Here is a 23863-nt window from a genome sequence, read left to right on the forward strand (position 1 = left end):
CCCCACATTGTTATGTGAGTGGCTCTAAGCTCAGGCCGAAAGAGCTTCTAAGACACTGTTGGCTAGGGAGGAGGGCGGGGCTAGAGGGTCACGTGAGAGTTTGGAAGGCTCAGCAGTTAGCCGTTAAGTTGTGAAGTAATAAAGAAGTTCTTTTCCCCCATCTCTGCGTGTGCATGTTCTTTGGCCTTATGTGAGCGTTGAGACCAGGACCCTCGCAATATGTGCTTGAGGGTCTGGGCAAACGATACAATGGGTCTACACCGAATTCAAATGATGGATATAATTAGATGCCTCGCTCATATGAAAGTAGATCAACATCCTAACGTTATAAATTCAGTGTTTCAAGTAGAGAGCATCTTCTGACAGATTGCTTTGCTTATCCAAGTGTAGACTTAATATGGAAATACAATCTGTAGCTGGGCAACATTACAAAAGCCCCAGATTCCCGTGCCGTTTTGTGTCCCAAACTTAGCCTTTGCTTGATAAACCTGCATAATGGTTATTAAAGATTGCATTTAGAAATAGTTGTCAGAAAAGCAGAAATGTCTCCTGCGGCTTGTGAAATTCTAACGGACTACTTATCCATGTGACTATCGTTAGTTAGGTTGTGGGAAAAGCAAATACCTAAATCAGAAAATAAAACGTTCTCAATCAAGGCGCATGTCATGTGGAAACTTTGTATGATTGTTAAGCATTGTCTCCTACATGCTAAAATAGCAGACACGCTCAGATTTATTTGCAAGGCCCAACCCTAGCATGTGTGTGCATACTGGTCTATTAATTTTTGTAGTGAGTTAGGTGTGCTTGCCCAACATCACACTGCACACAGGGTAAGATTTTACTGGAATCTTAAAACCTGTGATATTCGGTTCATCTGCAATGGTCTCACATTAAAGACCTTTAGCAAGAGTTTATGCCTAAATTAAATACGGGAGGAGGTGCATGCCACATCCCTGTTTGACCCCTCCTCCTTACAGGTATAGATAAAGTTACCATTTATATTTTTCTGTATCTGACCACTGCCGTATTATTTACGTGTACTGATTTTTGTGATGTGCAACAATTTACCAAGGATTCCCATAGCAGACAACCTAGACCATGACATTGGACGATTTAATCAGTCTAAGGCCACAGTCCGATCCATAAAAGCCACTTGTAAATGTTCATCCTTTGCAAACACAGGTCTTGCAGTGATAAACAAAGAATTGGAGCCTATATATTTCTGTACCCAATCCAGAGCGAAAAACCTAACTTATTAGGTGAGAGTATGTTGTGTGCATCATCCCACAATTGCAACCTACCAAGAGCAAATTTACGAAACATTTTAAGTGAGTTGTCTAATGAAGAAATTGGTTTATAGCTGTTTGGGCTAGATCTGTTACAGTTTTTGTAGATTGGACATATGATGGGCCTTTCCAACTATCAAGCAATTTGCCTCTTACTATTATAGCATTAAAAAATGTTGGTTAACAATGCCATCTAGATGTCGATGTGGGTCTTAAATACTTCAGAGTGCAAAATATTGGACCAGGGCAACAGCCAATTTTCATAGCTGATATTGCTAGTTTACCTCTTTTCTGCTGTTGGGTACAAAGAGGAATGAGACTGTATCAGAAATGGATATTAATTCAACCAAGACTAGTGGAAATGGAGATGCCGCTACGGATAGAGGGGGCCTTTAGTCACCATTTCACAGAAGATATAAGAGTTCTTAACCACTGATGCCTCAGTCAGGTCATGCCAGGCTACTTAGACCAGTTCCCTTTTTCCTTGCCGTGAAGCATCTCTATAAGCCTTTGTGAGCACCAGGATACATTTTTTAGAATTTCCTGCTGATTTGAAAGCCTCTACGAAGGTGTCCCTATGGCCGTTGTACTCTCATCTAACCAATAGCATTTTCTCTTCTGAGCTGGTTGGGCATTTGCTGTTGACTTAGCCCTGCCATGGTTAATACACAGCATTCTAGTTCTCTAAAATTACATTTACCTTGGATAGACGCCCCATAAGAAAATATACATTTTCCTTGAGTTCCAGGTTTTGTTCGCCTAACGCATTGTACCACCTTAAACGCCTCTCCCGTTGCGGCGTCCTTCTTTTGATTTAAGGGGATGTATTGGGTTTAAATGTAAGGAAGAGTGATCAGTGTGACTACAAATCACTCTAAAAGTCTTGATAAGCCATTGTTCTATGGCTAAGATAAGAGGGCCTCCTTGAGAAATATGGGATGTTCACTTACCAGGCATGTATTTAGGAACTCTTGGATTGAGAGATTCCTGGTCAGCTTTAGACCTGCATTGTCCAATCTGTGGTTTAACATGTTGGATTTTGATATACCATAGACAATGCCCTCATTAGTCAGAGATCTTCACAGGGACTGCTTCCAAGTTTTAGATTAAAGTCACCAGTCATTAAAATGAACAAATTAATGTTAGTAGATTCCAACATGACGTTATTGATGCACTTGGCTCGATAATCTACAACACCAGCTTTCCTTGCTTTACAAGGGAAGTTATAAGAATTAAGTGCCCACTAGCTTGCATTAATTCAGTGTTTTAAGTTTGTTTCAATTTGCACAGGTAACTATAAAGCAACCAGTACACAAAGATCTCCACCCCTTATCCTCCTTTCCCCCCCTCCCTCCAAGCTCCTTCCTACCTTTTTTCACCTAACGTCTGTGGAGACGGAAACAAAAACATCTCATGTAAAAGGGTTACGTGGCCAGTTTTCTGGCAAGAGGATAATTATTCTGTGAATCCAGTATTTTTAAAATAGAATCCTCAGTCTCTTTCTGATATGGAGCCAGCCGCATTCCATGATATATGGCAATTATATCATGTAATGATGCGCCGAATATCTTTGTGGTTGCTAACATTTGGCTGTTGTCAAAGTTTAATGTTAGCCAGGACCCTATTGGCCTCTGGGATCTTCACAGGAGTGTATAAACAAATTCATGTCTTGTTAATCGCTACATTGGCTTTCCAGCTTATTAAAATGTTTAGATTGCGCAGCCGGTCAGTGTGCTTGATGGTTTTTCAGCACCTCAAAGTGATTTTGATGAAAAAAGGAGCGTGGTTATAAACTTGTTTACCAGGCAGTGATGTAAACAAGCTCTACATGGTAGGCACGGATTCTTTGGTGTCAGACGTCCTCTGAGATAAAAGTAGTGACACTGGTGATTGCAGATAACTGAGCCGCTACCTGAAATAAATGGACTTTCGTGCTACCCGATAAAGTTTTTAAGTACAATTTATTGCAGAAAACAATAAAGGTGCACGACTGTGCACTGGGACAAGGGTAAACGTTAGTTTGCTGCCACCAGCCTAAGTACACATCACCAAAGTAACTGAGATGTTACTTGAGGGGGGCGGGGGAAAGGCACACAGTGTCCCTGCAGCACTCCACTGAAAGTAGCTTGTAGTACAATGCAAAAGCAAATGTGAAAAATGATAACCATTCCCTGCCAGTGACACACTGGAAGCCATAGGGACAGACCATTGCAACACAAACAACATTTGAAGTGTGGCAATGAGGCAAAAGAGTCACACTCTTTTCCCCCCCACTACCACCCTGTTCTCCTCCGAACCAGCTAGAATCCAAACAAAAAGCAACTCCTCTGAGAAATGACATTGACTATAAGGGAAAGCTGCAATAAGAAAGGCTTTCCTAACAGAGGATGAGAAGCATGTGAGCAACATCCTGACTGAAGAGGACCGCATCCAAGAAAGAAGTGCAGGACAATCAAAACTTGAAGGAACATGACTATTGGCTTAGTAACAGGAAGGTGGACACCAAAGAAGAGATGTGAGGACTGGAGGACCATGCCTAGACAGGCAGATTAATTTACTTTATTTCCTTGAAACCTCACCCAGATAACCAGTCACTAGCAGTCCATAGTATTCTGTTCTCCTTTGGTTGCTTTTAATACCTTGGTCTGTGAACCCTCTTACGGTATTTGTTGGGGGAATGAAACAGTGCAAGCCTGTGATAAACCAGAGGGTGCCTCACTGTCTAGTCCCTGGGGATCTCTTGCTCAGGTGGACAGGGCACAGCCATTGCCTTTGGATCCAGAACCTGGGAGTGGACCAGTGCGGGAGGATCACCTGGGTCAGGGGTCCTCTGGGAGTGGCGGATGAGCTATCCAATGGTGAGACACGTTATCCCTCCCATTTCAACACCTTTACCCCATCCTATTTTTAATGATAGTCTGATTTTCCAACCGCCCCCCCCCAAACCTCCTACTGAGCCGATGAAGAGGAAGTCTGAGCGAAGAAAGACTAACATTCAAACATTACACCAGACATGTCCCGTTAGTACGGTCAGGCATAGTCAGGCAATTGACCACAATTGCATACACCTGATACCTATTGACTTTCCCCACACGGATAAAAGGTGGTGCACTGGGACACGCTTTTAGCAAGGCAACACACGAGAAGGAGCAGTTCTTCTGGGGCAGCAGCGAAGCAGGTGGAGCAGGACAGCAGACTGAGAAGCGGATTCAAGGAGTGAAGAGACCTTGGGCATCGCGGCGAACGATCGTTACCACCAAAGAATCTTGAAGTCTGCACAAGTGACCCCGATGAAAGAGAACCGTGAATCTGGCATTGTGTGTGAAAGATACCAGCAGCCCTCCTGGGTGTGTGACCGAGTTGGGAAGGTGAAGCAGCAGCTGTGGTATCCACCTTGGCTCCTAGATCAGAGGTGAGCACTGAAACCGGCACAGCCTGTGAGTTAAAGAAAGCCGTGAAAGGTCGGTATGTGTTGAAGGTAACATTTACAGGTGGCAACAGTGTATCACAAGGATTAAGGTTGCGCGTATAATGAGAAGATGTGAGTGAAAGTAAAATGTGATTAAGCCGCCAACTGCTGAACTGTGAATCAAACAAGTGAGACATGGTGGTCCAGCATAGTACCCAATCAAAGGTCTTTGTTTAAATGTGCACAGTGGTGCAAGAGGAAAAGTGAAAAGCTGAGAAACCCATGAATGACAAATGTATCTGACATCAGTGGGAAAATGAATATGAAAAGTGAACTGTGATATAAGTGGTCATGCTGAGGTATTCGTAAACCCCTTCGCACATTCGAAAGTCTTCGATGAGAAAAGCGAACTGTGAGCAATTGTGATTTTGAAGGTCTGAGCCGGGCAAAGGGAGACCTATGTGAACTATGAAGCCTGAAGTTGGTGAAAACTATGAATCCTGGTGGAAAGGAACCTTTGTTTTGTTGAATAAACCAAAGGCATCCTGCGAATAAAAGACCTTGTGCGAACAAAACCCTTTGTGCAACCAAGAGACTTTTTTTCCATGGATGGTCCTGGTCCGCGACCTGAGCTGCATCCTTGTGTCTGAAGCCAGAGTGTGTTCTAAGATCCAAGTGTGCCACCTTATCCTGTGCTGAAAACATGGGGAAGGGAATTTTGCTTAGTTACCTTGACATATTGGTTTGAACACTACTTTTTCCTTTACATATACATCTTTCCCTATACACATTTATTGCAGTAGAGTAAGTGCAGGCAATATTTTTTTTTATAGTATAGGCCATTTTGTTTTGACTAACAAAACACTAGGACTGTGCGTTTTTTACTTTGATTTTTGAGAGTACTCCCATCTTAAGCTATAGGGCATGTTGGGAGTCTTTTTCAACCCCCCTTTCAAGTTACAGTAAAGGTTTTTGAACTTGCCAATCTTGTGTCTGTGTGTACTTGTGATGCCATGTCTCCCCTACAAAGCCCAAGGGTGCTGCTATTTGTGTGACGGGGCATAACTCAAAAATAGTGATATATTTCTTTTGTTTGGTCATAGTATATTCCATTGTTTGGGTCAGATGGTTAGTAACCACCTTGAAAATACAAAACCGAAAAGAGGGAGCCAATGTAACTAATTCCTGCTTGTTATATTTTTGTGGCCACATTCCAAGGACTTTATCGAGTTTGACATGTATGATGTTGGTGCCGCTTCCCATCGCAATTACATACTTTGACAGTTTGGATTATAATATTTTCAGGTTTATTATGTAACAGATTAATGCTGTACAATAAATCTTTGACGGACACTACTGCAACAGCATACTTTGTTCATGAAGTAGGCCGATCAGACCTTTCCATATCTTTTGAATCCGCAAAAGGTAACATCAGTGTTTGAATTAGTTGGTGTTGCCACCTTGATTCAGTAAATGATGCATTTTTGAGCCTTTTGGCTTACAAATATTGTAAAATGCAGCATCTAGTAGGTCTTCATCAGAGATCAGTCTTCTCTAGCTTTTTACTTCCTACACTGGTTTCTGGTGCCCAGGTTATCTAGTATGACGACTGGCTGTGCAGCCATTCAAGCCTTCTGTGATGAAGGCCCATTCGAATGGATTGTGTCCTCACACGTATTCCTCTTCTTATGATATCTTTGTTTCCAGCTGCAGCTGCTTTGGAAAAAAATTTCTCTCTGCAGAGGGCGCTGTGCGTCGAGACGGTAAACGCGATGTCCCTCCAGGACTTCCATCTCGGCTGACGTCATTGTCGAGTACATATACTGCACGCTTCAGTTTTCTTTGAAAATGTTTTGAAAATGGCCTTATCTTCAGCTCTGAATACTCCAAAGATGGGCTTCAAAAAGTGCCTAAAATGCAGCGCCAAAATGTCTATTACGTCCCCACATAAAATATGCATCTGGTGCCTGGGAGTCGAGCATGTAACCGCTGACTGTTGATCCTGTCAGTCGATGACAGTTAAGGCCTTAAAAGAGCGTAAAGCTAAACTATCAGTGGGTAGGGTTGTTCTCAAATCCCTGCTCACTCCTTCAAAATTTGGGTCATCCCATGAGTCGAGAGATTCCTCTTAAATAAGAGAAAGGTCAAAAAAAGATCCCACTAGAGGAGCAGACACTCCTCATCATCAAAGAAATTGGAGATGGCATAGATCACCTTCTTCCTCTTCTTCGTCATCAATTGAAAGGAGTGTAGTCTTCCCGACTAAATCCTCCTCCAAACTTGAGTGGGATCTCTTTAGGAAGAAAATGGTAAAAATGTTTGAGGAACAGGCCTCGTCCTCCTCGAAGGAGAAGAAAAGTGACCATGCTACGGTCGATGACCAGCATAAGGCCAAGGCAAACCCCTGCGTGACCTCGAGCCCGGGTCATAACCGTAAGACTTCTCGAGGGTCTTCGAGTACTCGATGAGAAATCATCGTCAAACCCGTCGAGTTGAAGATAGAGTCCCTCCTAGCACAAGTGCAAAGTCAAGTCGTCGATTCAATCGATGCCGATACACAAAACACTGACGCCGATTGTACATTCATCGACTCCTTTGCCTCAAAGTCAGGAAAGGGTTTTTTAAACTCTAGGAAAAAAAGGATTTTTTCAGATCTTTGACATCCAATATATGAGGGATATGAAACTGTTCTGATGAAACCCCTCCCTGTGGTCTTCAATTGAATACCCCTAGTATTCATAAGAAAACTAATTTCCCTGAATGTTTCATTTCAGAAGAGACCAGGGTTAGGGAGCTATATGATACCCTGCTTTCAGCTAGTGGAATAGATACCTCCCCAGAGCTGGATTTTGGGAAACCGGACCCGGCTGATCATGCAGATGCATCATACAGAAACCTAATGTCCAGAGTGGTAGAATTCATAGGATGGAGTACATCCTTCATTTGAAAAAGACGACCGTAGACATATTAGACAAAGGTCCTCAATATGACCCAATACTACCATTTCATTTGGCAATTATCATAATCATAAGCACTCCAATAAAGGGTTGCAGCAAACTGGGAGGCTCCATAGTCCAGCCATGCAATAAATACAAATGTGACAAAAAAAAATACAGGCCATCCTGTAGCAACCCTGGCTACCTGTCAGTACATCAGACTCCAGAAAGTCTAGTAGTGCAAGCGGCTACATCTTCCTCTAACAAACTGCGTACCCAACCATATCCGCTGATGGGGATAAGTGTGTTGATACATGGGCAAAGGAACTCTTTTTCGGCTAGCAGCATGGCTTTAAAGTCTGCTAATTCTACATGTGCCCTCGAAAAGTTCATATTCACCCTCTGGGGGCTACATAGCGATGGCGGCTCATCACGTCCCTGAAGGGGAGGAAAGAGATGGCTTTGTGAACCTGATAAGGGATGGTAAAGATGCCATGTGTGAGTCTCTGCAGTCAGGTCTGGACACTGCTGAGAGTATCAGCTGGGTCATGGCAGCAAGCACTGTCATGTGCAGAATTTCGGGGTTGAGGAAGTCAGGATTTACACCTGATGTACAATTCAGACTCCTTTAAAATGCCCTTTTGAAGGCTCACATTTCTTTGGTAATAAGGCTGATGAAAGCCTTGAGAAGCTGCAGACCTCAAAGATGGCCACCAAGTACTTGGGTGCCACCGCCCGGTAGCCACAGCCTTTGCACCCCAGTGGTAATCTTTGGGGGAGGGGAGGGTTTGGTCTTTCCATACTACTTCTCAGTTGGACGAGCGAGAGGACAGGCTAGTCAAAGAGGACAAAGAAGATTCCGTCACGGTGGACGAGGGAGAGGTGCAAAGCCCACCCAAGCAGGGGTGTCATTACCATTAGCGCTGCTTCAGCCGCCTCAAAACCGCTCTGAGGTCTTGACTCACAACATCCCAGTGGGAGGCAGACTGTCGCAGCATCTGAAAGAATGGCGAGGTATTACTTTGGATGCATGGGAACTGGAAACAGTAGCCCAGGGTTACTGCCTTTCCTTTATACAGAGACCTCAGGATCATCCACCGGGAAGCCATTCGCTAAATGTTCAAGATCCATTCCTGTTGCAAGAAATGTTGACCCTGCTAGAGAAAGGTGCTATAGAACCAGTACCTGGGATGGAGAGGAACAGAGGAAGGTATTCTCCCCATTTCCTAATCCCCAAGAAGGACAAAGGACGGAGGACTGAGACCTATGTTAGACTTGAGATACTCTAACACGTTCCTGAGGAAGGACAAGTTCAAGATGGTCACACTTTCTCAGATCCTTCAGGCCCTCAAGCTCCAGGATTGGATGGTTATCATAGGAACTTCAGGATGCTTACTTTCATTTGCCAATCCGCACAGGAAGTACCTGTAGTTCGCTGTTGGCGGTTCTCATTATCACTTTAGAGTTCTGCCAAATGGGCTGACCTCCACACAAGGGTTTTCACCAAGTTTATGGCAGTTGTGGCAGCAAGTCTCAGGAGGGTGGGTCTGACGGGGGGGGGGGCATAGATTCACGTCTACCCAACCTGGACTATTGGCTGATCAGGTCACATTCACGCAACCAGGTCCAGGAACATCTCGGTATCACCTGCCACTCCCTCAACCGACTGGGCTTCAATTACAAGAAGTCCCACGTGATATCATCTCAGGGACTCCAGTTCATTGGAGCGGTCCTTGATGAATCCTTGGGAAAAGTCTCACCATCCGGGGTAAGGGCTCAACACATTTTGCAGATCGTCACCAACTTTCAAAGTGCCCAGCGTCTTCCTGCCTTCGACATTTTGAGGTTGCTCGGCCTCATGGCAGCCTGCATTTCTCTGGTGCCATAGGCCCAACTGAGAATGAGATCCCTTCAATGGGCACTCTGGTCTCAATGGGACACAGTTCTCAGTCAGGATGTCAGATCTCCTTCAGGTTCTAAGCAGAGTCGCACAGGACCTTCTGTGGTGGGCCTAAAAGGGCAACATTCTGAAAAGGAGAACCTTTTTGGCAGCCAGGGCCAGAGATGACAGTAGTGACGGACGCCTCACTCACAGGGCGGGGAGCCCATGCCATCTATCTGACAATCAGCGGTCATTGGTCTCCATCAGTCCAAACTACACATCAACCTTTTGGAGTGGAGTGCAATCGGACTAGCGCTGAAGGCCTTTCTGCCCTCTGTACATGGAAGGAATCTCCTGATAATGATTGACAACACAGTGGCCATGTACTAACTCAACAAGAGAAGAGGTGTAGGGTCACTACCACTGTGCAATAAGCAATGCAGCCCTAGTTCTGGGCAATTCAAGAAGTAATTTCTCTATTGGCAGTTCACCTAGCCGAAGAGGAGAACACAGCAGCGGACGCTCTGAGCAGGCAGAGCAGTCTCCCACGAGTGGGAACTAGCTCAGGAAGTCCTTAAAGAGATCTTCACCCTTTGGGGAACCGCTCAAGTGGATCTGTTCGCAACCAGTGTCAACCAGAAATTACTCACTGTTTTGCGCCAGGCAATTTCCTCCACAGGGAGCTCAAGGGGACACATTCGTAGTGGACTGGGAGTTTCCACTCCTGTATGTGTTTCCTCCAGTACCTGTCATTCTTTACGAGATCAGGAGGTTGTGAAAGTTTGGGAAATCCATGATACTAATTGCCCCGGATTGGGTCAGGAGAACGTGGTACCCTGACCTTCTGGATATGTCAATCTGCCCTCTAATACGTCTTGCACAAAGAGAGGACCTTTTCTCGCGAGAGGAGGGTCAGAAGGCCAGCAACAAAATCCTTATGCTGCTGCTGTTGGAACAAGTTCTGCAGCTGGTGTGGGGAGAAGGATGTGGACCCTTTTCAATGCGATAAACCTGCAGTGTTATCGTTGGTAGTACATTTGGCGAATCTGGGTCTCCAAATTGGAACAATCGAGGGTTATTTAGCAGCGCTTTCCATATTCAAGCGCACCTCGGAAGAGGAATCCTACTTCAAAATACCCTTAATAATTAAGGGGCTGATTCAAAACGGGGTTTTGTGCGCCATTCTGCCCGCAAATCCCCATTTGTTAAACGGGGATTTGGGGGCACAATAGTGCACAAATCCGTGTTTTTCGGCGCAAATAATTCCATGAATCAGCATGTCAATTTCTCAAAGGACTCACAAATGTGTTTCCTCTTACACCATTCCAAATACCAACTTGGGACCTTAACTTGGTTTTAACGTGCGCTCCTTTCCTGCCCTCTAAGGTTGCTAACTTACAAAACTATTTTGTTAGTAGCAATAACATCAGCCCGCAGGGTGAGTGAGCAGCAGGCCCTATCCCGTAAACCTCTGTTTACCACCTTTTACAAGGATATGGTTGTCCTTAAGGTTAAAACCTCTTTTCTACGTAAGATTGTATCGGATTAGCATTTAGCGCAGACAATTGTGCTTCCGGCCTTCTATCCTCCACCTCATCCTGGCAAAGAAGAGGAAAGATTTCATAGACTCGATCCGAGGTGAGCTCTAAGCTTTTATGTTTAAAGAATGGCAAAGTTGTGACACTTCATTTGTTATACAGGACACAAACTAGGTCTTTCAGGTAGCAAACAAACTCTATCCCGATGGATCATAATGGCTATTTTGGAGTGCTACAGGCTAGCTGGGAAAGATCCCCCAGAAGGTTTAAGGGCTCATTCCACTAGGAGCGTGGCAACTTCCTCTGGCCTTCAGAGGGGAGTTCTGATAGAGGATATCTGCGAGGCAGCTACCTGGTCCACCATCCACACGTTCACAAAACATTGTTTAAACACCTCTGACAATGAGGGAAGATTTGGGAAGGCAGTTCTATACTCCATTCTTGACAAACACTAACTCTCAAATTCTTACTCCCTCCTCCAAAAGAACATAATGCTTTGGGAGTCTATCAGAAGATGCGGTATATGTGGGAGGACACAATCCATTCGAAGAACAAGTTACTTACACCGGTAACGTTCTTTTGACTGGATGTTCCTCTTACATATTCCTCCTCACCCTCCCAACCCACCCCACTGGAGAATTTCCGAGCTTTAGACCTTGCACTCGTTTAAAAAAAAAAAAAAAAAAAAAACATCTTTTTATTGAGGTAGTGGCAGGTACACAACTCGTTTCAACAATATAACAAGAAAAATCATACAATGGCACATTTGCATTTTCACAGGTGATACATATTCACATAGGGTCTTCATTGTCATTGTCCGACGGCAGTTCACATAAGTATGTGCTGAACGGGCCCCAGATGTCCTTCGGTCGGCTCATTCTCGGGTGAGTCAGTACATATTGTTCCTCATTCACATATGTCAATTATCGTAAAAAGGTGTTCATGCTCGGAGGTTTAGGGCTTTTCCAAGCCTGGAGGATACATTTTTTAGCAACTGCGCAAGAAACATTAAAGAGTCTTCTAGTTCTCTCAGAGCACTTCCCAATATCACCAAACGGGTATTTTTGTGGAGACGGGAATGGGGATATTTGTGTGATTTCCGCCAGCAACTCAGCCACCCTCCCCCAGAACCGCTGCAGCTCGGGGCAGTCCCAATACATGGGGAAGGACCCTGCTTGTGGGGCGCCGCACTTAGGGCATTCACTCGAGGAGTCTGGCACAAACCTTGCCACTGTGGCCGGCGTATAGTGCAGCCTATTAAGAGTTTTAAATTGTATCTGGCGCAGTCCTGCATTGAGCGAAACCTTTTTAGTGAGTGAACAATACTTTACCCATTTCTCATCAGGAATGGGCATCTGCAAATCTGTTTCCCATTTTATTTTCACATTGTTGGTTGTGGGGGTGTGGCCTGCACCAATGCATATAATTTGGAGGCTCCTAGACCCCCCTGAGTTGTAATCAATTGTAAACATGGGTGTGAGAGTGGCTCATCAGGAAAAAGGGGCCATCTAGCCTGGAATACTGATCTCATTCGGTAATATTGGAGTGTTCGAAGCGGTCCTCTCCCCAGTGCCCTTAAAATATCTGCTAAGCTAACAAATTTCCCCTCTATGAACATGTCCCCCACCACCATTTCCCCATTAGGGTCCCATGCTTCCTGCATGTCCGTGTCAAACGTGGGAGGACTGCCGGGAAAGTTCCACAAGGGAATCTGTGGGTTATAGGGTTTTAAATTTTAAGTCTCTGACATATTGCCCCCCAAGCCCGGACAGTGCAGCTTGCCGGATCATATTCACACACGTCTCTATGTCGTGGGGCGAAAATAATTGATCTCACATCAGAGGGTGCAACTGTGTGTGTCTCTAGCCATGCGTGAGTTGCTTCTTCTGCCATCTCATACCAATATCTCGCGAATTACTTCTGAGCAACTAAGTAATAAAGTTCAAAGTCCGGGGCAGCTATGCCTCCGGAACTGTATGGTTCCACCATTTTCTCCCATCCCATTCTAGCAGTCTTCCCGTTCCAGAGAAATGTGGTCACCATTGATCGCAGCCTGGAGAAGAATTCTCTGCCTGGCCATATCGGGATATTCACAAACAGATCTAGTAGCTTAGGAAGGACGGTCATTTTTATCACTGCTATCCTGCCATGTAGTGAGATAGGGAGGTGCCTCCATATCGCAAGCTTTACATTAATTGACTGTAGCGCCCCTTCGTAGTTGTCAGTAAATAAAGATTGTCTGCTCCTGGAGACCAGAACGCCTAGATATCTAATATATCCCTCCGACCATTTAAGGCCCTCTGTCATTTCCGGGCATTTAGTACAAGGGGTGAGTGGGAACATTTCTGATTTAGAACTGTTTACGGTGTAACCAGAGTAGTCAGAAAATTCGTGTATATCTGCCATTATGGGCGCAAGGTTTTTGTCGGGTTCACGGATATATAACAGCGTGTCATCCGCATAAAGTGAGATCAGCTGATTGGAGCCCTTCATGACTATGCCTTTATCTTTATGATGCAATCTGACTGCAGCAGCCAGGGCTCTATTGTAAGAGCAAATAGGATTGGCGCGAACGGGCACCCCTGTCTTGTGCCCCTCCCCAGTTCGAACATGTCAGACATGGTTCTGTTAGTATAGACTCTAGCCCCAGGCTTTGTATAGAGCAGACGGACATATCTGATAAAATTGGGTCCCACCCCGAACGCCTCCAACACCGGGAAGAGGTACTCCCATGAGACCGAATCAAATGCTTTCTCGGCGTCGAGGGACACCGCTACCGCCTGCCTGCCCGGGTCAATTTGTGCCATGATCCCAAACAGCCTGCGGAGGTTCAATGCAGTAGACCTCTTGGGAATAAACCCGTTTTGGTCCGGGTGGACCAGTGCTGGAACCATGGGTAACATACGATTGGCCATGACCTTCGTGAACATTTTTGCATCTGTATTTATGAGCGAGAGGAGCCTGTAAGAGGACATATCCTGGGGTGGGCGTCTGGGCTTGAGAAGCATCGTAACAATAGCTTCCCTCATTGTAGGGGGCAATACGTGCTGTTCGAGGGCCTCCTTCCAAGTTCTGAGTAGAATAGGGGCCAGCTCCTCATTGAACTCCTTATAAAATTCAGCCCCCAGTCCATCAGAACCCGGGGCTTTCCCGACGTGAGATCCTTGATAGCTTCAGTGATCTCTTCTATTGTGACAGGTAGCTCCAAAGCCAATCTATTTTCGTCTGGGAGCGTCGGGAGACCCAGTGAGGCCAGGGATTCTTTTTATCTCAGTGGGGGTTTTCTGGTCTCTATTCGCATACAGTGTCATGTTATGACTCGGCCACGTTTGCATCTCCCAGCAATCCCCCCGGCACTCTCCACCTTCTAGCCTGTCTGGGAATATCCTGGAAAACGAGGCTCAGTAAGACCGGAGAGTGATCGGACAGCGTGCGGGGGAGGATCGTGCAGAGTCGCAGCGTATTCGAGATGTCGAGGATATGAACCAGTAGTCTATACGCGATTCACTGTCATGCACTGATGAGTAATATGTATATTGCCTATTATCCGGGTGCAACACCCGCCAAGCGTCTATCAGTGACAACTGCGGAAGGAGTTGGTTCAGGGTTACCGCCGTTTTCGTGGGTGCCCACACCACACTAGTTGCCCTATCTAACATGGGGTCGAGTGCAACATTAAAATCGCTGCCCCATATAATAGTTGCTGTGTCGTGTTTGTTAAGAGTGTCGAATATTTTCAGATAGAAATCTGGGTCTGGGCCATAGGTGTTAACCAGGGTTACCTGTCTGCCGGCCATTTCCCCCTACACCAACACATATCTTCCCATTGGATCTGCCTTGTGCCCCTCAGTACGGAATGCCAACGCAGGATGTATGAGTGTTATGACCCCCCTGGATTGTGAGGAATATTCTGTATAATAACGTAGCTTGCCCCATTTAACCATTATGTTTTGGTTAACCGCTCCCTGAGCGTGCGTCTCCTGGAGCATTAGGATCTGAGGACTGTGCCTGGTGACATAGTTCCCTACCTTCCTGGCTTTCATCAGGTTGTTTAGCCCCCGGACATTCCAAGGCAATAAAGTTATCTTCACCCCGTCACCCATTCCCCCATACCTAGAATCCAAGCTGTGTCATTGCTTCCACCATACCTTTATGTTTACCTGCTCTGGCTGCATCGTGCACCCGCCAGACCTGATTTCAACCAACCTGGAACTGAAATTAAACCAATCTAAATCCCAGGTCCCAAACATGCCCTCGCAGCAATAACATTCTGTAACTTCCAGACTTCCCCACCCTCCTCCCACATCATCCACCTCAACTTGACGATGTACCCTTAAACCTTTTAGGAACTTTCCTGTGGGTGCCACGTTGTCGTCACAAGGCCACCAGAGCGGGCCCGCGACCCACTTCGAAGGTTACTCAGAGCCCCCCAGCGGGAGCAGAATTCCGTTAAACATCAACAAAGCAGCAACAGAGGATATGTGCGCAACCAGGTTCAATCCACAGGGCCCCGGTCTCCCCCTCCCGGAGGCGATCTTCCGTTCTGGTCCAGTCCACGGCCTCTAGGTGGCAGGGGTATAGTTGCTTCCACATACGCCAGAGCGGCGGCCGGAGTCTCAAAAAAGTGTGCTCTTGCTCTTCATACTGAATTCGCATTTTGGCCGGTAATGTTAGCGCATATGGGACCTGACGTGCCCTTAGTAGCCGCTTGACTGGCTCATATGATCTCCTGCTAGCCTGTACTCCGCAGCAAAGTCTGTATAAACATGTATGCGGTTCTCCTCATATTGTAGTGTCCCAATTTCTCTAGCCTTTCTAAGTATTGTATCTCTGTCTCTGTAATTCAACAGTCTGGCAATGATGGTGCACGGCGGGGCTCCGGGTTTCGGCGCGGGGGCCAGAGTGCGATGTGCTCGCTCAACCAGGAATTGGCTTGAAAAGGATTCTGTCCCAAAAAGAGTCTTAAGGTGGTTTTCCACTTGCTGTTCCATAGCGCCTTTCCCGAACTTTTCAGAAACCCCCACAATCCGAATGTTGTTCCTTCGCATTTACTTTGCAACGCGTTCATGCCTGCTTTAAGCTGCGCTATGTCGCGATCGTGTCGTGCAATGGTGTCTTCGTTTGTACCAATTCTGTCTTCAGCCTCGGTGATTCTGAGGCTCTCCTTGTCGACTCTGGTTTTCAGTGCTCCTATAGTGTTGACAATGTCATCTTGCTTCACATTTAGGGTTAGGAAGCCATTCTGCACTATCGTGGTAAGGCGATCAACCCTGTCGCCGCTGTCCACGCCAGGTTCCGCCGTTGATGTTGTCGACAGATCTGGCTTGTGGCCGGCTGCCTGGCTACTGGTGTACAAATCCATCGGGCCTTTATTTTTCCCAGTCGCCCCCTCAGTCGCTTTTTCCTGTTTCCTCGTGTTACCCATGTTCGCCACACCAGCCGGGTCCCCACCACGTCCCGACAGGGGCAGTGGATCCTGTGGGACTATACCGCGGGGGCAGGTCGCCCATGCCGCGTAGGATATTTGTCAAGTGGGCTTGTTCAGGCCGGGGTATAGCAAGAATAGTGTTTCATGGAGCCATCAATGTCCAGGCACCAGTGGTGACTTGCTAATTCGCCCACTTACAATGGACTGCGTTCTCCCACGTAGAAAGGAGCTGCACCTCAACCGCTGAATGCCGCACAACTCACCGTCTCGGCGGCACCGCCCCCGCGCCGTCTCCGCCGCCAACTTGCAGGAAATATAGCACGCGCGGCACGCCCCGGCCACAGGCCAGAAAATAGAGTCACCTCGTCGGCCACGGCTCAGGTCAGGGGGGATAGGATATCACGCCGTCTGACGACGGCCCGCTTCCCAGCACCCGCCGTGTCGCGGTAGGGAGCTCCAGCTCTCGTCCAACAGGATGGCCTCAATAACTGCAAAGGCAGGGCCCCACCGGGCTCACCCGGTCAAACCTCGCCGCCGGTCCGGAGCAGGGCCCACGAGCCAGCAACACTCGTCCGCCCAGCCATGTGTACGGGACCAAGGGGGAGCCACCTCAGTCGATCCGCAGTGTCCACGTGCCCAACTCCGCGACCGCGGCACAGCAGCCCCACCTCCCTATGCCTCTCTGGCCAGAGCGTCAGTGGCGCGGGGCGTAGACCAGCCGGACGTCCCTCGCGGCTCACTCCCAGGCCTTCTCCCGCTCACACCGCCAAATCCGATATCTCCGTGAGTTTTTGTCCGCCACTCTCAGGATTTCAGTCGGGTGTGGACTGGGTCAAGGTGCACCCTCTGCTCGACTCCGCTATCAGCTGGAGGCTCCGAAACAGGATTCAAATATAATTCGGATTTCTGTCGGGCCGGAGCTCTCACTTCAGGCGGCCATCTTGGTCGTGCGCAACAGCGTATCCCCCCCCCCCCCGACCTTGCACTCTTTTTTTAAGGTCTGATTAAAATAAAGGCACTTATCCGGGCCGTTAATTCTGCATATGGGTGGCGAAAAAACAGAACTGAAGCCAACGGGTGCTGCACGTAGTATATGTACTCTACGATGACGTCCGCCTCGATGGAAGCCCTAGAGAGACATCGAGTCGACAGTCTTGACGCACAGCGCCCTCTGCCGAGATAATTTTTTCCCCAAAACAGCTCAAGCTGGAATCAAAGATATTGTAAGATGAGGAATATGAGCGAGGAATATCCAGTCGAAAGAACGTTACCAGGGGGTAAGTAACTTGTTCTTCCTTGGGGACATAATTTGCACTAATTCCCCAACTTAACTTTTTGTTATGCTTCCATGCTTCTGCAGATTGAACTTGGAGGGACTGTGGTGGGAAAAGGACACTGGGCTAATGTGCGTTTTAGTAGTACTTTGTACTGTCATGCGATTTTGTGACTTTAGAAAATCCATCTCTCTACAGGCCTATGTCCCCTATAGTTTTGCTCTATTTTTTCTCATGCCTTTTCTTGATCCTTCTGGATTTTACCTGATTCCAAAGACTGTCTCTACATTTTTAAGATTGCATATATTCTAGGCAGATAATCAATTTTAAATGACGGTTTCAGGGATATAATTCATTTTTACTTTATTTACACTTCATCTAAACTTCCATAATTGTACACTCTGTAATACATTATCATTGCATTGTAGGAAGCTCACAAGATGGTACGAGAAGCAAATGTTAAACACGCTACAGCTGAAAAACAGTTGAAGGAAGCACAAGGAAAGGTATGTCATACAGCAGTTCTCATTATTCATGCTTCCTTTAATTTCTTCGAAACGCACACTCCGTAAGGGTCCTCATTAACGTACATTTGAAGTTTTAGGAGAGTTTTCCTAAAGTCAGCTATCCCAGTGGTTTGTAGATCCCAAACTCTTCGTATCAGTCTGTACTATCTTAGGACCTTTGTATCAGTCTGTACTCTATACTAATTTAGGACTTGAATTGCAGAAAGAAGCTGGAAAACTCGGTACTCTAGACCAGAGTATTACTATGAATCACAAAAATTGAAAAAACTGTCCAGAGGGCGAATTATGTTTACCACAATGGTGTATCAAAATTTATGATACACTTCATTATTATATCACATGACAAGACAGCAGAGATGTACATACAAACTGGCTAAAAATAGTCCATCACAATAAACATTCATAGTGCAGCATTCAGACCATACACAACACTCAGTGACATTCAACCATACAACAATTACTAAAAAACATCACAAAATTGATTAACAATAGGAGGTGGGATGTACAAACTTTCCCCAAATCAATCTAAATATTTTTGTATTTTAAGTTTTTCAAAACACCAATAGAAATAATTAAAAGCAACAATAGAAATAATTAAAAGCAATCTATTGCAATGGTGGATCTAAGAAAGAAAATTATATATAGATCACATCCCTAAAGAATTAGCTCAACCGGTTTCGACGTAGAATGTACTTCGGACAATTTAGGACCTTGGCAGAGCAGTTAGGCTTATCTTAAGAGGAAGATGTGAGCAGTAGGCAAGTACACTGAATCTAGTTAGACAGGCACAGCAAAGAAGCACCTATACGTTATAAACGTATATATTTACACCAGAATTACTTTAAATACTTCAGAAGTTTATACTAGAACACTTAAGAATATTTGCAAGGTCCTTTCCTTTAATAAGGAAATGAAGATGGAATTAAATGGGGGAGCGTATTACAAGCTCCTAAATTGTGGTGGGTGCTGCCGCCTATATGCGTGTTGTCATACCCAGGTAAGTGGCGTGGGAAATGACACGTGTGTTCTTGGAGCCGGATCGAGAGGTAATGTCGCTGCTAATCGAGGACCTCTGCGATAGCAAAGATAAAGGGGGCTGTTGGTGGGGCTCGGGCCACAATAGGCTCTGGTGTGGTCTGTGGATATAGGATCATGGTAATTAAGTTTAGTTCGGTCAGGCCGTTCTGCTCCAATAATTATCACGTTGAAATGTCTGTTTCCAATTTGAAGGGGACTGTGGACTGCTCAAATACATTAATCTTTAAATTCGGCTATTTTATGCATATAACCCATGCTGCTCTTTGTAACCTTTAATCGACTTTTGCACTAGACAGAGCAGTGGAAAATAGCAACGTTTACTTTTTGCAAGTGTCGCCAAACAGAGTTAAGAATAATTGATGTCAGCTCTGCATCCGGACACATAGTTGGCGCAGCTGCGTTCTGTGCGGTGCTTGTTAACATGTTCTCTGGGACTCCCATGGCTGTGAGTCCTCTATCCAGCCTCAATGGCTCCACTCTTCTGTACGCTTCACTTTCCCCAGCCACTCCGAGCTGGCGTCATCCATCTAGTCACAACTATCCAGGGCGTTGTAGGTTTAACCAGGGCCTGTCCTTTCCACGAATCCTTTGTTAGTTATCCAGCTTCAATTATACCCATTTGATGGCAGTTTCCAATGTTGATCACTTGCAATGCACTTGGTCCTCTACCTGCTCCTTTGACAGTCAGATAGTGGGAGAGTTATATAGCAGGTTTTTAATGTTATGGAAGGACGTTAGGTTACGTGGAGGTGGGTCGTGGCAGTGTGATTTTGGGATCATGTAATTGCAAGAGAACCATGTAGCTGGATATTTAACCATTTCCTCATGGGTTTTTGCATTGACTGTAACTCTTTTGGACCGTTGTAGCTGTTTGTCTGTAAGCAGAGAATTCATTATCTGGTTATGTTTTGTCACATATTCATTCTGGGATAATCCAGGTAGTCATAGGAATTATTTGGGGCTTTTTTAAGTGTACTTTATTCAATTTCAGTATTTTTATGGAGCGGGTACACTGCTAATCTGCACTATCCCTACTGGATATAGAAACTGCTCAAATAAGACTATGCTAGGAAAGTTTAAATTGGGCTTGATTATAAACATACTCCCTTTTCGACTACGAAAAACAAAATGCAATACTCCGCAGTGACCACTGGATGTCGGACCTAGGCACTGCATGTGAATCTAAGCAGATACAACCATCAGAAATGCTTTTACGGTAAGTAATGCATTGTCATACTTGCTACAGTGGGACACTGCAACCACGATTTTTTTGCTGGTACAATGGCCCCTTGACTTGTCTAAGCAATCAAATAGCAGGCTAGCTAAGACGGTCCGGTGGGAAAACTGAGTGGTGAGCTTGATGCATTGTGGGTGGGTATGGTGACGATACATTTGTGCAATTCTGCTGTCGTGGTGGGGAATTAGCTTAAACATAGGTTGTCAATCCTTGGCGTGGAGGTTTACTGCGCTATCAATTCCTCTGCTGTTAATAGAACCCTTTACACACACAATCGGAAGGGTTTAGGACACCAGGAGCTATTCTGGGCTACTTGTCACCGTACTTGGCTGGGAAGAATTGCTACATGAGTAACAAAAGGCAATATTATTTAAATAATGGTAGCTTTCATTATACTTTTGAGGACCCGAGTGACAATAGGCAAAGATGGAATATTAATTGCTGAAGGAATATTTGCACTGGCTATGAAGTCAAGCAGTTAGATATAATGATTACACGTAGACTTTATACAGATAATTAAGTTGCTGAGGCATAATTGGTTTATAAGAAATGGAGGTATTCAACACATTAAACTGAAAATAGGATTTTCATTATAACTATTTGGAATCTACTGGGAGGGGGGCTGACAGATATCGTTCTACAAGGAGTACGGAAGGGAGTTGCTGGTGGGTTTGTACTGACCAAGAGGTTGCATGTTTTGTTAATGTTTGTAGTCTGTTTTTGTGTTTCTATGTCTGTGCGTCTTGTGTGTCTTTGTGCTTATTCACAGTGTAGGTACTTTTCAATTCTAATATGGCACAGCATAAAGGGCTTGAAAATAGTATCTTGGAATGTAAATGGTGTGAACTGTGCAAACAAAAGGAAAATAATTTTAAGCAGGCTAAATGAGTTGGGGGCAGGTGTAGCCCTATTACAAGAAAAAATCCTTCTAGAAACGGAGTTTCAGATAGGTTGACAGATTTGGTGCGGATGTCAAAAATAGAAAGGGTAATATTGTATAGAAATAAGAAAAGAGACCTATTTGACGAAATTTGGGAAAGATTTCTGGATTTATGATATAAGACTCTATCTTTTTGTTTTTTCTGCCAGTGTACTGATGTCCATTTCACTGCTGTGAATTAGATGTATATTTGTAGTTGTTAAATGTGACATAATACTGAATGTTATTTCTCAAATATTAATAAATATGTGAATACAGGAATACTTGATAATATACTTCAAAGGGCACTTTCACGTTAGTGTGTATTCGCAGTTACATTTGTAGCAACCTTAGAAAGGGAAAAAACAATGTTATTGTATTATCAGTTATTGCGCATTCATGCGGTTTTCAATGGTTTATACGGTAATGCATTTACTCTGAAAACACTTATAGTAAAGTCACTTATAGGGAGGAAAATTATTAGTGTAACATGAGCTTGGTTCAAGATTCTAGATAGGGTTTCCTCGCATAGTAAGTCCCTTACATCCCAAAACGCAACCCTAGCTAAAGGCAGTTCGGAGAGGGTTTGATGTTTTGACAAGCAGTGAATTATGAAGAGTTCCTGTGGATTTCTTTCAGTCTCAAATGTTAATAAAGCAGCAAATTAACAACTAACAAGAGAGACTTTAAACAGACTTGAGGAAGGGACACAAGCAGCGGCTTGTGTCTGAGGTAGTAGGGGGTTGCTCTGGACACCTTTTAGTGCACTCTTGGAATCGGGTAAGGAATACTTTTCCCCACAGTTAGGTTAGAATAAAATGTTTGTGCTGGATGCTCCGCAATGTTGCAGCTCTGGCTCTGACGTCCGGATTCCTTGGTCTGATGACTGAAGGCAGGACAATGGACGGGATCTCTTAGCAGCAGTCTCAAAGGAGGACCTGTATCACGACTGTCAGCAACTTCTTGGTTCACTCTGTGCTTTTGTCACCTCTTCTGCAGCACCAACAAAGGACACGGATCGCCCGGTCAATCTTCTTCGCTTTCTGCAGTCCAACGCTCTGATGAGGGTGTTTGGGCGAGTTGGATCGGATCTCTGGAGTATCCTTACGTGATGATGCACTCAAAATGGGCAGCAGGTCTCCTGCTACTGGGGTTTCCCAGCTCTGGAAACTCCTAGGACCTCGGGAGATAGCTGGTTTAAAAGTTTGTCTTGGGACTGGTTGCTCCCACCAGCCAAAGGGAAGGCATCGTCCTCTTCGGAGCTCCTCTTTCACACAGGAAACTGGGTCAGGACTGCAGTGGTTGCTTCACAGTGTTGCAAAGGGTCTGCAGGCGTTTCTGGTCATAGTAGTCTTCTGTTGCTTCAACTTCCACTGTTGACTTGCTTTTCACTTCAGAAGCCTCACCTTTTATACAGTTCCAGCACACACTCCTCTGCAATCTCTCACAACATTTTACAGAAAGGGGCGTTGGGCTGTCCAATCCTGTGGGAGCTGCACCTATTCACGCACTCTGGCAGACAAAGGACAGGCAGGTGGAAAACTCCCCCTACTTCCTGCCTTCCCAGACACTCTGGACCCTAGGCAGGGATACCCAAGGGTTCCCGCCAAAGGCAAAATACACACAGGGCTCCCCCCTCCCAGAATGGTAGAAGAAGGGCTGACCAAGAACAAACACTCTAGTAATGGTACCAGGACTTTACACCCAATGATGCAACTCCAGGGAGGACGGGGGCATGGTGGGGGCAGGAACAGATGAGCTAATTTACCCCCCCTGACTCTGATTCTTTCAGAGATCATTGTAGGTGTCCTGGAATCTGTAGGGGACACACATTTCTGCACTTGGTCCAGTGGAACAAGGCCTAAGGGTTGCAGGTGCAGAGGTCACTTTTGGTATCAGGATTTAGTTTTGGTTGTTCACTGTACACAATAATCTGTTCCAGGCAGCTTCTAGTGGAAGACCAACAAATGGGAGAGATGAAGAGCTCTGTGGGGCAGATCACTTCAGGACACCTGCAGGTAGTGAAGAAGACCTGTGGCAATGGGAGTCACCACAGTGAGCTGGCGACAGGCAATCTTGCAACAACTAACACAGGAACAGGCCTAGCACAGCTTCCCTTGATGTGAGACGGCTGAAAATGCAGGGGCCGACGACTTGTGGCACAAGCTGAAGATCTGCAAAGTTTAAAGGCTCTGCTCGGAACAGCGAAGGCTGCAGCAGGTAAGCTAGCAGAAAGCTAGTCAGTCCACCGGGTGGTCCGGGGACACCTCTGAAGGCTCCGAAGGCACAAATCCTCAAGCAGGGGTCAAAGTTGTTGTTCCCACTGGTCTAGGGGCTAAAGCACCAATGAGGGGCTTCTTGAGATCAGGCAGAGGAGCAGGCTTCACCA

General features: G+C 45.7%; 1 protein-coding gene across 2 annotated transcripts in view; it reads left to right on the forward strand.

The window, feature by feature from the left end:
- RAB3IP (RAB3A interacting protein) overlaps positions 1 to 23863 on the forward strand; it is a 328509-nt gene that overhangs the window by 166471 nt on the left and 138175 nt on the right. For both annotated transcript variants that reach the window (XM_069628233.1, XM_069628234.1), the window contains exon 5: positions 18182 to 18259. In XM_069628233.1, coding sequence (XP_069484334.1) covers positions 18182 to 18259 — 78 coding nt within the window. The remainder of the gene's footprint in view (positions 1 to 18181; positions 18260 to 23863) is intronic.

This window comes from Ambystoma mexicanum, chromosome 12 (assembly GCF_040938575.1).
Source record: "Ambystoma mexicanum isolate Mex_15411 chromosome 12, UKY_AmexF1_1, whole genome shotgun sequence".
Lineage (NCBI taxonomy): Eukaryota > Metazoa > Chordata > Amphibia > Caudata > Ambystomatidae > Ambystoma > Ambystoma mexicanum.